Consider the following 16,161-nt stretch of genomic DNA (forward strand, 5'->3'; position numbering starts at 1 on the left):
CTAGTCTCTTGTGCTTCAAGTGGGCAGAAATAGCCAGGCCGCACTGGGACCGGACCAACTGGCATCTGGGCAGCAGCGCGCCGGGCAAATTAGCATGCCCACCGCTCTTCGTCTCCAGCTGTCATCTGTTTGCTGTCGGCCCTCTGTGCCTCTTGACCTCTTGGCTCCCACCAAATGGAACGAATGGACCAATGGAGAGCTTGAATGGCAGGAGGAGCTCAAGCTCGTTCGCTCCTTCATTCTGCAGGTGCCCTGGATGCGCCGGGCGCGTGGGTGGAGCCCATCATACTCAGCATTCTGTCGTGCGCCGTCTCATGGACACCAGGCAAGGGGAACAGTTGGCTGCTTTGCCTCATTCTCATTGGCCCACTGGCTACAGACCACCCGCTCGTGGTTTAGCGTCGTCGCCGCTCTTTTCAATTTGCCCCGCCATTTCGTCTGGAAGGGAAATTTGATTCTGACGACTCCAGTCTCTTCTCGCGGGGCAAGAGGCTGCGTCGCAGACTCCCCTTTTCCGTCACGATTGTACAGAAGACTGCCCATCGCCAATCTTCTTGAAACGTATGCGGTTGTTGCCGCCTTCAATGCTTCGTGGACCTATCAAGCTGAGTGCTGAGGATTCTATCGCTTTGCTCTGTGCTCCGTGCTGCTACCCTCCGCCTTGCCTTGCTAGCCTTGGGGGTGGGCAGTCGTGACCCCAGAAATGGGGCAATAAGAGTTCGGCAGCATCACGCCATGAAATTCACTGTAATAAGAACGAGGCCAAGAAGATCGTTTTACATTGCATCTACGGAGTACCTTTCGTAGAACTCGAGTTTCATGCAAAAAGTATGGAGTAGATACGACATTTTATGCGTTGGAATGCGGCGATGTGTCAGGTAAGATGCATGCATTTCTACGCCGTATGTCTCGGCCTATCTTTATCTAGTGCCTTATGTTTCCTTTGATCCAGCTGGGAGGAAAGAACCGGCAGATGTAAAGGCTAATGGCAGCCGGTGATCGTGGTGCCTAATTGCAAGCTTGGATCTTCCTCCTTTTTCGAGTTGGTCAGCTTCATCGTTGTACCGCAAGACCGCAGACCGCAATTCTACGCGGACGAAATAGCTACGCACACCTCATGCTATACTTACATACCACGCCTGCAACGAACTGTTCAGCACTGACGCTCTCCCTTTCCAGAACGGCACGATTGTGGAGTGTTTCCAGCATGCCAATATTCGAGTGTTTGAGTTGGTGCACATAAAAACGGTGCCGTGGTTCGGCTTTTGCATGAGTCGGCGAGCTGTACTCTCTTCAATCGCCCGTGTCAATCTCTAGGTCCAGTTGAACGCCGTTCGAAATTCCATAGTCTTCCAACGTAATGTGATCTTTGAATGGCCGTTCTCCCTGTCTCCGTAGCATAATTTGACTGGGCTCACGCCCAATTCGAGCTGCCACCATGATCTTGAACTGACCAACCGTATCAGAGGGTAGGCATGGGACAGCAGACTTGCTTCCCAAGCGGTCATTAACATGAACAATGATCATTTCCTCGCCTCCGGTTGTCGGAGCCGGTGTAGGTTTGCTGATCTTCTCTTTCCTGCCATCCGCTTTGTCGCGAGAGTCTCGGTCGTTTCGACGTGGTGACCGTAAGCGGCCTGGTCCTCTGTGGTTGCTGTCGCGATTGCCGTCGCGATTCCGGTCTCTATCCCCAGGCCTGTCCCTATTTCTGTCGTGGTCCCGGTCACGATCTCTGTCTCGGTAACCTCGCCCTCTGTCCCTGTCTCTAGAGCGGTCGCGGAAGTCTCGACGATGTCCATCATCTCGATCATCATTTCGTCGGATATTGTCCTTCCATCTAAACCCGCCACGTTTGGGCCGTGGTCCTCGGCGCGCTGGTGACTGAGAACGAGATCGTCTTGGCGTGTCGTCGGCCATGATGATGCAAGGCCACCTTAGCCGATGTAAGGCTTTTTTCGGTTGTCTCAAGGTTTCTCGGTTATGGTTCGCAAGGACAAATTGACGAGTCCAATTTCAACCTTAAGGCTCAAAGCTTCGTTCAATGGGTGGGGCCCAAAGAGTCCCGAGGCAGTCACCCCCTTTTGTCACGTGACTCACACAATCAGTGCAGCCCCTCAGCGCTCGGATAAGCGTCCACACACGAAAATTGAAAATTCCTCTTTGCCGTGCCTCGCATCAACACCACGAGTCCCTAAGTGCCCCATTATTCGCACTCAGGCTTGCGACGGCTACGCATAGCCCTCACATCTCCTCGCCTTAGAAAGCCAACCCACAGAGGAGGTTGCCCAGCATGGTACGTCGTCATCGAAGCAAAGACGAACAATCTCCCCCTCCCTGGCTTTGATGTTCTTATGTTGCCGTCATCGTCGCTAACCAACGTGGCCAAATATAGCCGCCTCCGCCGCACCAAAAACCCGAGAATGTGCTGAAGCGTGCTCACGAGCTCATCGGCGTCAACCAGGCCCCCGCGGCCCTGAACCTGCTTCACGAACACGTCACCAGCAAGCGTTCCCGAAATGTTCCCATCGCCTCGTTGGAGCCTGTGATGCTCCTGTTGGTGGAGCTGTCCGTCGAACAGAAGAAGGGCAAACTGGCCAAGGACGCCCTCTACCAGTATAAGAATATTTCTCAGAACACCAATATTGGCACTATTGAGGTTGGTTCCCTTCCCCTTCGCCCTCCCGAAACGACGTTGCAAGAGGGAAAAAAAGAGAAGCGGTAAAACCAGAGTACCAATTTAGTAACACCTCGATAGCTTGTCTTGAAGAAATTCATCGAGTTGGCCGTTGAAAAGGTCACCGCTGCCCAGCAAAAGGCCGACGAAGTTCAGTCTAGCATCGATGCTACTGCTACTACGAATGTCGACGATTTGGAAGCCACCGAGACTCCGGAGTCCATCCTCCTTGCTACTGTCTCTGGAGAACAGTCCCGCGACCGCACTGACCGTGCCATCGTCACCCCTTGGCTCAAATTCCTGTGGGAAGCATACCGAACCGTTCTCGATATCCTCCGCAACAATGCTCGTCTCGAAGTTCTTTACCAGAGCACTGCTATGCAGGCTTTCGATTTCTGCCTCAAGTATACCCGAAAGACCGAGTTCCGACGTCTTTGCGAGCTTCTGCGAAACCATGTTCAGACTGCCGCCAAGTACTCCTCGCAGATGCACGCCATCAACCTCAGCGACCCCGATACTCTTCAGCGTCATCTCGAAACTCGTTTCCAGCAGCTCAACGTCGCCGTTGAGCTCGAGCTCTGGCAGGAGGCCTTCCGCAGCGTCGAAGACATTCATACCCTTCTAAGCCTGTCCAAGCGCCCTCCCAAGAATGTCATGATGGCCAACTACTACGAGAAGCTTACTAGAATCTTCTTGGTCGGCGAAAACTACCTGTTCCACGCTGCTGCCTGGTCCAGATACTACACTCTGCTCCGGCAGTCTTCCGTCCTGGTTGCCAGCGGACAGGGCAAGAAGGCTGACAACCCTCCTGCTTCCGATGCCGATCTTCAAAAGGCTGCTTCTTTTGTCCTTCTATCTGCCCTAGCTATTCCGGTCATCAGCACCTCTCGATCTCGCGGTGCTATGGTCGACTTTGACGAGGCCAGAAAGAACAAGAACTCCCGCCTTACTCACTTGCTGGGTATGACCCAAGCTCCTACTCGTAACAGACTCTTCCGTGATGCTCTGTCCAAGTCCCTACTTCAGCGTGCTCGCCCTGAGATCCGGGATCTCTTCAACATTCTGGAGGTTGACTTCCACCCTCTGTCAATCTGCCAGAAGATCTCCCCCATCTTGACAAAGATTGGTGAAGATGCTGAGATGGAGCGATATATCGTCCCTCTTCAACAGGTCATTCTTACACGACTTTTCCAGCAGCTGTCTCAGGTCTACGAAACGGTTGATCTGTCCTTTGTTGAGACCCTTGCTCAGTTTCCGGAGCCTTACCAGGTTACCCGTGGCACTATTGAAAAGTTCATTATGAATGGCAACAAGAAGGGCGATCTTGCCATCCGTATGGACCATGCAACTGGCGTTCTCAGCTTTGACAACGATGTCTTCTCTTCTGCCAAGGCTGGATCCGCTGGATCCGCCGAGTCTGAGACTGGTACCGTCCAGCGTCTGCAGAGCACTCCCTCTGACATTGTCCGCTCACAATTGACTCGCCTTGCTCGATCGCTGTACACTACCTGCCATTACATTGACCCCAACTTCAATAAGGAACGGGCAGCTGCTAGACAAGCTGCTCTGCAGCGAGCCAAGGCTGGCGCTGAGCAAGAGCGTCAAGACATCCTTGCCCGCAAGGAGACTATCCAGAAGCGCAAAGAGGAAGCATCTGAGCTCCAGGCTCGTCGGGAAAAGGAAAATGCCCGACAGAAGCGTCTCCGTGAGCAGGCTCTTCAAGAGGCCGAGGACAAGAGACTGGCTGCCGAGCAAAAGGAACGCGAGGCTAAGCGTCTCCAGGCTGAGCGTGATCGAGTTCGTAAGGATGAACTCAAGAAGCAGATTGCCGAGCTCAAGATGTCTGACAAGGTCTTGGACATTGACCTTGATGACCTTGACAACCTTGACACCAACCGCCTTCGTGCCATGAAGCTTGCTCAGCTAGAGCGTGAGAAGAACGATGTCAATGAGAAACTTCGCATTACTGGCAAGCGGTTTGATCATCTGGAGCGTGCCTTCCGTAAGGAAGAAGTCAAGAAGCTGGGTGAGGACTATGCCAAGCAGGTTGAAGTCGACCGTACAATCTACGAAAAGGTCAAGGCAAAGACCCTCAAGGAGGCGGAGGAGAAGCACAAGGAGAGTGTTGAGCTCAAGCACCGTCTTACCCGCCTTGTTTCATACTACGAGGATTTCAGAAGCTCTCTGCATGAGAGGCGTCGTGATGAGTTTGAGAAGCGCCGTAGAGATGCAGAGCGTGAGTTGGAGAAGCAGATTGCCGCTCGCAAGAAGGAGTTCCGCGACCGCAGGCTGCGGGAGAAGAGAGAGCGGGAAGAGAAAGAGCGTGAGCTTCGTGAGGCTGAAGAGCGTGCTGCTCGCGAGAAGGAAGAGCAACGTCAGCGTGAGGAGGCGAGAAAGGCCGAACTCGCCAAGCTCAAGGAGCAGCGAGACAAGGAGCGTCAAGAGATGCTTGAGAAGGCTGCCCTTCAGCAGCGCCGTGAAGAAGAAGCCTTGGCTCGCCGGAAAGCCGAAAAGGGAGCGGGTGCGGCGCCCTTACGAACGGAGACTCCAGAAGGCCGGAAACCTCCTGTCATTGGATCCGGCAGCTGGCGCGAGCGTGAGGCATCCAAGAATGCCGCCGCCGCTGCTGCTGCTGGCGCCGCGTCTACCTCTGAATCCCCGGCCCGGACCTGCCATGGAACGCACCGATTCCAACGACCGCCCCTCTGGGCCTCCTCGCCTGCAGCTCGCCGGCTCCGGCAACAAGCCTAGCTGGCGTGACCGTCAAGCAGCCAAGGGCGATGCCCCTTCATCATCGGACAATACTCCCCCGCCCGCTACTTCAAGAGGCTTTGGCGGTCCCCGTGGTGCTGCCCCCTCTATGGACCGTGGTGGCTCAAACCGTGGCGACAATGGCCGAACATCTTCACCTGCTCCTCAGTCTGAGTCTTTGCCTCCTCGTACTGCCGGCAAGTGGGTTCCTCCTCATCTGAGGAACAAGGCTTAAACGACGTAATGATGGCAACATATATTACAGTGACCGAAGTTGAAAAAAGAAATGGCACAAAGGGCTGAGCAGATATTGGATGCAATGTGAAGGGAAACGACTACCCCCATATCTATGTAGTTGAAAATGAAGGAGGAACGAGGAGGGATTGCTGTTGGGGCTACTTCTTGTTGTGTGCTGAGCAGTTTTTCGTATCGTATGTATTTGCATTGGCGTTTTTGGGGGGGACGGGAAAGAATAAAGGGCTGCGGAGGAAATGTACTCTAGAGCTCAGTATAATCTCCCTTCTCTCTTGAGGGTACGAGCAGTATTCAGAATGAGGTACACTCCAAACCGAATTACTTGCGAGGTGTCTGTGAATTTTTCGCCCACCGCCGCTCAAAACCGGTTTGACCAAAGCAGTGATGACTACGTGGTGTGCTGAAGTCGTCGTCGAGCGTCGTGAAATGTTCTAAACGAGCAGAGATGAGGCCGCGTATATTCTGTATCGATATACCTGTGTTGTGGCAAGTCCACGAACGGCCCATACTAGACGTAATAGCCGATAAGCAGCACCCTCTTGCTGCTTCCATACTTGTCACTTTTTCTCTGTTTTCCCAGCCACTGCCCTATACCATCAGGATCTACTCTGGAGAAGTCTTTACTGGTCATGTTGGGTTCCAAGTGTACTCGGCTTGGTATATTTGGTGTTGACTGACATCTCCGTCGTCACCAGCGTGCCCCATCTCTCGCGCACAATGAAATTGAAATTCACTGCCAATCCGAGCCTTGCTCCCCGCAGTCCGATCACCTGCCAGACGGGTCATCCCGGCGGGTGACAAGAACCGACGTCCCAACAATGCAAACTCGAAAAAAAAAAAACACCAACGGTGCCCCCATCCATACATACGTCCCAAAAGCACGCGCCTCCTCTCTGGAACAAAACACACAACCTCCCCTACTCTCACGCACTACCAAAGCCCCCGAAGAAGAAATGAATTACAGCGTGCAACGCTTGCCATGGCCTCCGCGTAGATGCAGCAACCGCAAGCGGCCACCCGTCCCGGTGGTCACCGCAAATACACCAACATGGGCCATTTGAAGCCCAGTGCTACACACCGACCGCGTGGCACAGACATGCACGAGAACACCACAAGACCTTGCCACCGGAACTGGGCCGGCAGAGAAGAAAACTCACTACCATTATTACAAGAAAAGCAGTCCGTGCAAGACTTCATGTCCCTGCTTTTGAATGTTGCGCTACCGCCCATGTGTCGGTTGGGGGGTTGTTGGGATGTGGTTCTGGTCAATTGGCCAATATATTGACATCTTGGATTCTACGTATCTTAGGCATTCGGTAATGCAACATGTTTGTCAGTCGATAGTAGACAGGCGCAGCTGAATAGTGTAACCCAGCCGTTGCATGTGCAGCTGCGTGTTCAGCGGCACCCGGATGGATTGCAAATCTGGAACTCCGTGTCTTCATCTGCATGATGAGAGAGGTTCAAGGCGCGAAGGGAGTCAGGATGATGCTGGTCTTGCATGCGTTGACGAGGCAGCCCGGTGCGCATCGACTCGTCATCCAACTGCAATACGTAGGCTAGACCTTTTGTCGCTTCACGGCAGCAACACCCAGATATGCAGGTGTATGTGCTCTCTATTGCTGTTCACACTTTCTAAAGGCCCAATGCTTTGCCGCATAACTATTACAAGACCAAAACGGCAACTTGCAATCCGAGAATACGAGGCATCTAGCGCGCATAATGGTCATTTTCCTGCCGCCGGAAGGGGAGCTGGAAAAACATGCGGTGGGCAAACGCATGGGGAGCGCATGTCTCTCGGTACATGCCTGCATTTCCGGTGCGTAAGCTTGCTGAAAACACCCAAAAAAAGAAGCAACACAAGCGGAGTCACCGTCCATATTCTGTCTGGGGGGGAGAATGTCTTGGGCACAATGGGAACGGAACAGTGAGCAAATATCATGTACCTGGCACGCTAAATGGAATAGTTGGCCGAAGAAATAAGAGAAGATGTCGTTGTTCTGCATGGGTCGATGCAGGAATAATTGACATTCAGGGAGCGTTGTAAGCAACGAGCCGTGCATGCATGGAGCTGGAAGCAAATCGTGCAGGGTATATCAAGAAGCCACGGCAGTGTTTGGCCGCTTGCTCCTTTGACACCCGTTGGACGACGAATACGAAGGCTGCCATGGTTGAAAAAATCGGCACCTACTCTGCACAATGAAACGGACCGTCGGGATGCTCGAGATCCGGCAGAATATTGGTCATGCCCGCTGTACGTTGTAGAATGGAATCACACGATGCTCGCCTATTATATGCAGTTGGCTTGCGGGTCCCCGGGCCCGATCGAAACCGTTGCTCGCATACAGAGTATTCCTCAACAACTTGTCTGGCCAATATGGTTCGAGCAGAAATACTGGTGAACCATCTTGGCCTTTAGTGTGTGATGAACCAAGTTAAGAAAGTAAATCATCTGTTGGCTTGTTCGCCCCCGTGCTTAGACTTTTCCAGACAATGGGGCAGGTTTTTTAGCAAGATATGCACATCTGCCAACGGTCCCTCGGTTTTAGTACTCCTTCTGCCAATATTGTTCTTGACAATACTACGGAGTACCGAATGAACCCTGAGGTTGGATGGGACTCAGTGATGTGGTGGCTTGCTGGTGAAGAACCACAGCAGCCACAGGAACAAGGGGCACCTATCCATCCAGACTCCGAGTGGGTAAGGCTGGTCTGGTCTGGTCTGGTTTCGTTTGCTCCATTTCTCCGTCTTTGTTCATCCTCTCTAGGTACTAGCCGTTGCCTCCATCAGGTAAGCGAGTAAATCCTGTCATCAGCCCCGAGGCTCCGACATCAAAAGCGATTATGGGATCGCCGACGAGAAACAACGGGGGCCTGAGACCAGGCCAACAAGGAACAGAAGCAATTATTGAGGCTGTCGGGCGAGGCGGCATTGATGGATAGGTGACCGGCCTATCGGTCCAGTGCCATGTTCTGTTCCTTGACGATGTAGCAGTCTGCAAAATGAAAGATTAGCGGTGATACAGCACCTTGGAGTGTCGATTACCATACAAGACCCATTTGGTCAAGGTGTCAAGGGGTCAAGGGAGTGCTGCGGTCATCGTCTAATCGTTGTCGTTGGAGGGATTACGGAGGTTGTTTCGCGGGCCGAGACTGGCAACAATTGGAGTACCATCGCTCTTTCCGCCAAACTGGGAGGGAGCATTTTGGCCTAATGCGCCAGGGGTAAATACAATCCTTGTTGGTATCAAAGTCCCAAGGCCATGACAGAATACCAAAGAACGAAGCGTTTTGCCAGCCCGCCCGATCTTGCTGTTATTTGTTTTGTCTGTGGGGGAACTTCTCTGGACTACATGCAGTATTCAGTGACTCAGCAGGATGTCTCGTTGATCACATCACGGTTACCTTGTGGCTGAAAGCCGAGCGAACGACAGTACGCTTTTTGGAGAACTGGCCAACGCCTATCTGATAGGTTCGCACCAGCTGGACAGTCCAAGTGTTGGCCATGTCTTGGATCGGCAGGGACGCCTTCAAGCCGCCGTGTAGCCAAGTCCGTCCAAAGCCCACGAGTCTCCCATGTTTGAGGCTTAAACAGCACAACTAATACAAAACCAAGAAACCTCTCGGAAATCAACCTTTCCCGTCTTGTATGGAGTACAATAAAAAGCAATGCCCGTCCCGGAGGGCTGAACAAGCAAAATCGAGCCAGGGCACGGCAAATGTCACCTAGAAGTCCGAACTGGTTAGTCCCTGGATCTGCGCAGTGTGGGTAGTTGTGGGTAGTGGCCAAAGCTGAGTCGATGGCTTCTCATTTCGGGCGGGAGCAAGACACTAGCACCTCATGCTGCCTTTGCGCCGACGCCGTTTATGATGAAATAAGGTCTAGCGGCCCTGCCGTGTTGACGCCAAATCCGGCCTACGGGGGAGCCCCGGTGAGCCCGGCATCCGACTATGGCACATCCAGCAGGTCACTTCTGATATCTTGTGATTAATATTGATTCTTTCAATAAGCTATTCTTGGCGTAATACCCTTTCAGATCTTTTGCCAATATTATGCGGTCAACCGCTATCAAGGGACGACTTACCGAATACATGTCACGGTATCAATGAACCAACATGATGTTAGAAAATGGCTCTTGCGGAGCTCAGATGGGGTAACCATGGTAATGGCTTACATGCTTGAACAGACAGTGTGGCAACCCAAAAAAAAAAAAAAAAATGAATCGCGAGGCAGCTGAGTAAGGGTCATGGCATGATAGACACATCCAGGCAAGCACCGTTTCAAAGGATCTTCTGGATCAGCCCCCCATCTGACGGGTAAGTATACCAAATATTTGGTGTAGGACGCGGGTTGAGTTAAAGTCTGGGAAGGAGGTGACTGCTCCATTGTGTTGTTGAATTTCTCTTCTTTTTTCCTTGCCTTCGGAATCTGCAGGTAGCGGACCACAACTGGGGCGTGGAGGCGAGAGAACGGGAAGATGTAGGCAGAATTTAACCTACAAAGCGCAATTTCCATTGTACTGTTCAACGGCTTGCCAGGTCAGCGACTGCATGGATTCGTATTCGACCTCGCAACGTTCAGCGTGGCGCAACAACCGTCTAGGGACACCCGCAGCCACTCCAATAGGCAACAAGTGGTGGCTGACTCTTGTCAAGCATGTCTTACCATACTCGGAGAATAAGATTGATTGTGGCTAAGAATAACTTGACTGGGCTACAGGTCTTCCACGTCAGGGTTTGGCCCAGACAGAGGGTCATCAAAGTGGTCACAGTGTGGCTCCCGACAACCAGGAGAAAATTCTTCATGTAGTACGGGTTACGGGGAACTTTCCTCCATGGCACAAGAGTTCAGTGATTGAAAGTCATTCAGAGCAAAGGCCAGCCGACGATGATACCGACACGCATAGAAACAAGTCGAGGAAACCACCAAGGTCCAAACTGGTTCACGCAAAGAAACAAAGGTCTCGCGAGCCATATTACCGAGCCCCTTGCTTCCAACTGGATGGACCTCTTGCATCCCAGCTCAAGCATTGTAACCCTGAATTTGGAAATGGTACAAAGACGGGCTTGCTTGCGACTTGTCGCAGTCTCCTCCCAAGCTGGCTCCCGGCAGGTGTCAGAGCTTCAGTATCCTGGTCGCCTGGTCGGCTCATTCACACCAGCCAGACCCATGTCATCTTTAAGTCTGCTAATGCAGGTCCACGAGATTGGGCTAGCTGCAGTAGACGCCCAAGCCCTTCGTTCCTCGAGCCACCTGCGGCCATCCTCCCAACCTGAACCAGATTCTCTGGGTTCAGCAGCCGTTGTTCCTCAGGTGAGGTGATCGTATGCATATGTACATACAGTTGTTTGTGCAGCACTCTCTGGGTGGGTGTGGTTGCGGATGTTGTTGAGTCGCAGCCCGACAACTTCCGCCAATGGCAAGGCTGCGTTTTCCTTTCGCTCTTCTTGCCTTTCCTAATCCGGTAGCCATAACTAAAAGGTGCGTCTGTTTGTATGGAGAGGACTTGCTTTTGCTATTGACCCATTGACAGCCTGCGTGCAAATTAATTTTGCAAATACACAAGTCCAGGGATCATGTTTTCCTCTCTGATCCTGCAGTTCGGCCGTCTTGTTGTGCCCGCCAACGGCAAAGAACAATAGTATTGATTCTCGTCCCCGCATCCGCATGCATGTCGTCTCTCCACGTCCCTGCAAGACTCTACGATTATTGCATGCCAAACATTCGCCCCCAATGGCCTGACAACCCGACAAGACTTGCTGTGCCATCCCTTGGCCATAGCCCCTAGTCCGCGGGGCCGAAGAGCGTGGAGCCAGTTTCCCGGACTGGGCGAACGATGGCTTTGGACTCGGTTGAACCCCTGGATCCCATCCGAGAATGTACGGCTCGGGCTTCTGGTTCAACAGCCCTGGCCAGCTTGGCTTCTGCCTACCTAATGTATGTACCTCAGTCAGCGCCAACATGGGACTTTGACCAGAGTCTCTAGCTCAGGTGGCCTTCAGGTTTCGCCAAAGGGATAACGGGGAACAGGAGATCATCGGCCAAATATGGTGCATGCGGCGACCCGCGTGGATGCTATCATCCTGTGAGCGTCATGTAACTATTGCATATCCCGACTTAGTAGAAGTTGAGAGTATCCATAATAGGCCTGGGCTTCGACTGCCGGTCCGGGATCCTCGACGATCCTTGATGAGCGTGCGAATTCTCAAATATATAGCCTCGGGTTCCTGTGGCATCTACCTCGAGAAAATATCTCGGTTCTCCTGTATCACTAGGCTTTTCCCTCTTCGTTGTGGGAGACTGTCCTATTCATCCTCCGTATCATGCTTGGACTTCCCTTAGCCTTTCCCTCTTTTCGCACAACACTTTTTAGTCAACATGACCTTGTATAGGTCAGTCTTGGCCGTTGCGGCTGCGGCTCTTGTCTCGATCACCCAGGCGTGGAACATTGAGCTACCTCCCTGCATTGAGCCTTTCAAGCCCTTTATCTACTCGGGCTGTTTCCAAGATGGCAGCCCCAACGCTCTCGTTTTCCGGTCCAGCCTGGACCAGAAGAACATGACAGTTGAGAAGTGTATTGCTGACTGCAAGGGTATGTGGCCCTTGAGCGAAAAAACCGAGTTTGCGTCGACTCCAATGCACTCCTCACCTGAGTACCAACAGAGTCGAGTAAGCTCCCATATCTCGTTGCTAACATGGTGATTCTAGGCAATGGCTTCCGTTATGCTGGTCTTGAGTACTACGGCGTTTGTTTCTGCGGTGCTACCGTCAACGGTGCTCAGCTCGATGAGTCCAAGTGCTCGTTCCCCTGCAGCGGGAACAAGACCGAGACATGCGGTGGTGACAACACTCTTTCAATCTGGCAGGATCCCACCTTTCCCAAGAGCCCCAACGACGTCACTGTCGATGACTACAAGTCTCTCGGCTGCTACACCGACGACTTCTCCCAAGGGCCGCACTCTCTCTTATCCCATTGACCTTGATGCCTCTTCCTTCACCACCAAGAAGTGTCTGGCGGCTTGCGAGAAGCAAGGCTTCCCCTTTGCTGGTGTTGAGTTTGGGAAGGAGTGTTGGTGCGGCGTTGTCCTGGCCAACGACACTGCCAAGGTTGATACCTCTCAGTGCAATATGCCTTGCCAGGGCGACTCTTCCAACACTTGCGGTGGACGCGGTCGACTGAACTTGTGGGTTGCCAAGGATCTTGAGTCTCTTGAGCCTTGTGGTCACAAGCCTGGTGGTACAACTACCACGTCTCTGCCTCCCTGTACTACGACTACAACTAAGCCTGTTGACACGACAACGACCAAGCCTGAGACTACCACGACCACCAAGCCCGAGACAACTACAACTACAAAGCACGAGACCACCACAACTACACAGCCTCAAACTACTACCACAAAGCCTGAGACTACCACAACTACCAAGCCTCAGACTACCACCACCACAAAGCCTCAGACTACTTCCAAGCCAACTACCACCACCAGGGATTTTCCTCACACCACCACCAACCTTTGCACGGCTACGGTAACTCTCCCTCCCAAGTGCGAGTGGCAGTGTGGCAGCTGGTGTGCTCCTCCTCTCCCCCACTGGGGTGACAAGAACGGCTGCATCATTGCCCAGAAGACCTGCCACAAGCAGGTTTCCTCGTGCTTCAAGAATGCAGGCTGGCCCGGCTCCATCGAGTGCTTCAAATTCAAGGCCTGGTGCGGATTCATCGACGCCTACTGCGCATCCTGGTGCCCTTCCAACAGCTGCGGCAAATGGGACTGCTGGAACAGGCATCACGGCGGCGGCGGCAAGCCTCCCAGCAATCCCCCTACCACCACGACATCTGTCTATCCGTGCCCGACGACTTCCAAGCCTGCTACCCCGACCACGAAGCCGGCGACCTCATGCCCTCCCGAGCCGACCAACATCTGCACGCAGCCTACCAACCAAAAGTACGGCTACGGTCCGGGCAAGCCCGTGGGCGGCATCCCCCTGCCCGTCGTAGGCTGCAACGACTGCAAGGACGAGTTCGACGAGAAGCCCTTCAAGTACTACACCGAAGCTGAGAGCCGCAACTGCCCCGGCTTCCCCTGGCCCAGGTGGCCCAGCGTGTGCTCCCAGGCCTGCAAGGAGCAGTACACGCAGTGTGTCGCCACCTACAACAAGGGCTGCGAGTCCCTAGGCTGGAGGGATAGCTGGCACAAGCGAGCCGGCGAATCGGACCAGGAGATTGCCAAACGCTGGTCCTCGGCGGACAACGGAGGTTCCGGCGCCTGCGCCGCCGCCGGCTCCGTCTCCACGGGAGCCTGGTCCGCAAGGGGCTCCGACAGCCTCCCATGCTGGGGATGGGGCGGCAACAATCCCATCTGGGCTCTTGAGCGTTGCAAGGCTCAGTACCAGGACTGCCTGGGAGTTAACCAGTGGGTTGACCCCAAGGACAAGTGCAAGCGCTGGCCTGGCTGCTAAGGCCTCGGTCTGGCTGCGGACAAACTAAAACTGTGAATGACGAACGTAAAAGGATTTTGTTTCAATGTGAAGGGGTATAGGAATGTATGTAACTTTGTTGGTATGGCCCCCCTCGAGTCAAACTCTCAAACCTGGTATATTGGCGTTGTCAACAAGCCCGTAGTTGTTGGGCGAGGCACTTCTTTTCGGTACATGTTTAAATTCCAATTCACATTGCCAGCTGATGGCTTTGCAAAATTTGCGACTTGTGAGATCAAGTTGAGTTTTGTGGAAATCTCGGACCTTTTGTTGGCTATCTGTCCATATAGCATGGGTCAGTTCGCAACCACGTTCGAGCACTCTTTTCCCAAGGCAGGATAGCAGGGAATTCATGGCCAATAGAGGGCCTATGATACTTCACCGGCGTGTTGTTCTTGAGAATAAAAGAGTCCACCTGCTCCTTGCATGGTACCAACTCAAGTCAGCATCCGAAGCATCATCCAGGTAAACGTGCTGTCACCAGCTCCCTACTTCTAGAGTATGCACGCCCTTCTACCCAAGAGCCAACTGTTCAAGAATAATACAGTCTACACAAACTTCGATCCCATTCGACTGATTCGAGTTGAAGCATTTTCCCCAGCCACTTCCGACCTTGTAGACCCATCAAAAAAAGAAGCGTGGGCTTCCAACCCCAGGTATAGGGTAGCGCATATCCGCCGCCCAACTTCACATGCCAGTCCATTGCCAGAAAGCCAAAAGGCTCCCTGGACAAAAAACGAAACCTTTCCATCCCCCCGGGCAATTCAACAACGATGGACGCCCTCCAGCCCCTGATACACAAACTGACGATAACATCACCTGCAACATACTGTCAGACATTCTTTCTCCTGGCAACCGCATCTGTCCTCTCCCTCCAACTCCTTCCCAATGAAGCCCGCAGCACGCTCACGGACTACGGCGCTCGTCGACCACAGGGCTCCTCAGCCCCGACAAGCTCGAAGCTCGCATCTGTGCTCAGCAAGCTGACGGCCATGGGGCAGCTCCCGCATTCATACTTCTGGCACTTCTATCTATTGTCCACGAGTCTATCTGCCTTCTGGGCATGGCAGTACCTTACTCATGGATCAGTTGTGTCTTTCATTGCAGAAAGACAGGTTTCTCTGTCAGGAGGGCCGTCGGTAGAGTTGGATCGTGTGTTCCTCGCGTGGTTGATGATGGCGGCTCAGGGCGCAAGGAGACTGTATGAGTGTTTTTGGGTGGTGAAGCCCGGCAGGACGCCCATGTGGTGGGTGCATTGGGCGTTGGGGTTGGGGTTTTATGGGCTTATGGGTATTTCTGTTTGGGTGGAAGGGTCTGGTGAGTTTTACCTTCTGTTGTACTCTTTCCGTCATGATTATTTTTTTTAAGCTTCATAATGGCGCAGCGTTTGAGGGCTGTGGCTGATGAATACAAGGGGCGATTCTTGAATCATGGCAAGCTCCCACGAGGGCTGTGGGCTTGACCCCAAGAGCACTCTTTACGTTGACCGTGTTCTTTGGTGCGTGGTTTGAGCAGTATAAGTGCCATGAATTATTGGCCAGCTTAAACAAGTATACGCTTCCGGACGAGGGAATGTTCAAGTACATCATCTGCCCACACTACACGTCTGAGTGTGTCATATATCTGGCTATTTCGATCATGGCAGCACCATCTGGCCAGACCTTCAATGTTTCCGTCTTGTGTGGACTGGCTTTTGTCGTAGCCAATCTTGGGTCTACGGCACACGGTACCAAGAAGTGGTATGCTGGCAAGTTTGGAGCGGACACAGTGGCCAGCAAGTGGAGGATGATTCCGGGTGTATTCTAAGGAACAGCCGCTTCTGATGGCTATACAATCGCTGTGCAACTCTACCGCCTAAGGGCTACCGTCTGGAGAACATGCCTAGCTTGTTCCCCATCCTTGATACCTTGAGGACGTCTCGGTAGGTTAGGCTGGTCCTTGTCTGGCGTACATTGCGCCCATCTGCGAATTGCTGAGGGCATCGTAGCGTTGACCAGTTCACAATAGTA

At 53.0% G+C, this 16,161-nt stretch overlaps 5 protein-coding genes across 6 annotated transcripts; 4 read left to right on the top strand and 1 right to left on the bottom strand.

The window, feature by feature from the left end:
* Positions 1-518: 518 nt before the first annotated feature.
* HUB1_1 (ubiquitin-like modifier hub1) lies at positions 519-2,013 on the bottom strand. The gene is made up of 2 exons (XM_007816807.2): positions 1,131-2,013; positions 519-1,033 (listed from the first exon to the last, which is right to left on the bottom strand). Exon 1 carries the CDS (start codon positions 1,915-1,917, stop codon positions 1,294-1,296), a length of 624 nt encoding a protein of 207 aa, XP_007814998.1. The 5' UTR covers positions 1,918-2,013; the 3' UTR covers positions 519-1,033; positions 1,131-1,293.
* A 100-nt stretch (positions 2,014-2,113) lies between these two features.
* TIF32_1 (eukaryotic translation initiation factor 3 subunit A) lies at positions 2,114-7,633 on the top strand. 2 transcript variants are annotated; one of them, XM_007816806.2, is made up of 3 exons: positions 2,114-2,293; positions 2,393-2,656; positions 2,756-7,633. In XM_007816806.2, exons 1-3 carry the CDS (start codon positions 2,291-2,293, stop codon positions 5,423-5,425), a joined length of 2,937 nt encoding a protein of 978 aa, XP_007814997.2. In that variant the 5' UTR covers positions 2,114-2,290; the 3' UTR covers positions 5,426-7,633. The 2 variants fall into 2 exon arrangements, with proteins under 2 accessions (XP_007814997.2, XP_065975848.1); XM_066119211.1 differs by lacking the exon at positions 2,114-2,293 and having other exon boundaries at positions 2,352-2,656; positions 2,756-7,618.
* Positions 7,634-12,058: 4,425 nt separating this feature from the next.
* J3458_007117 (uncharacterized protein) lies at positions 12,059-12,657 on the top strand (the record flags this gene model as incomplete). Its single annotated transcript, XM_007816805.2, has 2 exons — positions 12,059-12,272; positions 12,389-12,657. The coding sequence occupies 2 exons, from the start codon at positions 12,059-12,061 to the stop codon at positions 12,655-12,657; spliced, it is 483 nt and encodes a 160-aa protein (XP_007814996.2).
* Positions 12,658-12,808: 151 nt separating this feature from the next.
* On the top strand, positions 12,809-14,134 carry J3458_007118 (uncharacterized protein; the record flags this gene model as incomplete). The annotated part of the gene is made up of 1 exon (XM_066119212.1): positions 12,809-14,134. One exon carries the CDS (start codon positions 12,809-12,811, stop codon positions 14,132-14,134), a length of 1,326 nt encoding a protein of 441 aa, XP_065975849.1.
* A 791-nt stretch (positions 14,135-14,925) lies between these two features.
* On the top strand, positions 14,926-15,958 carry J3458_007119 (uncharacterized protein; the record flags this gene model as incomplete). Its single annotated transcript, XM_007816804.2, has 2 exons — positions 14,926-15,469; positions 15,567-15,958. The coding sequence occupies 2 exons, from the start codon at positions 14,926-14,928 to the stop codon at positions 15,956-15,958; spliced, it is 936 nt and encodes a 311-aa protein (XP_007814995.2).
* Between the last annotated feature and the right edge of the window lie 203 nt (positions 15,959-16,161).

Source organism: Metarhizium acridum, assembly GCF_019434415.1.
Source record: "Metarhizium acridum strain ARSEF 324 chromosome Unknown scaffold_72, whole genome shotgun sequence".
Classification (NCBI taxonomy): domain Eukaryota; kingdom Fungi; phylum Ascomycota; class Sordariomycetes; order Hypocreales; family Clavicipitaceae; genus Metarhizium; species Metarhizium acridum.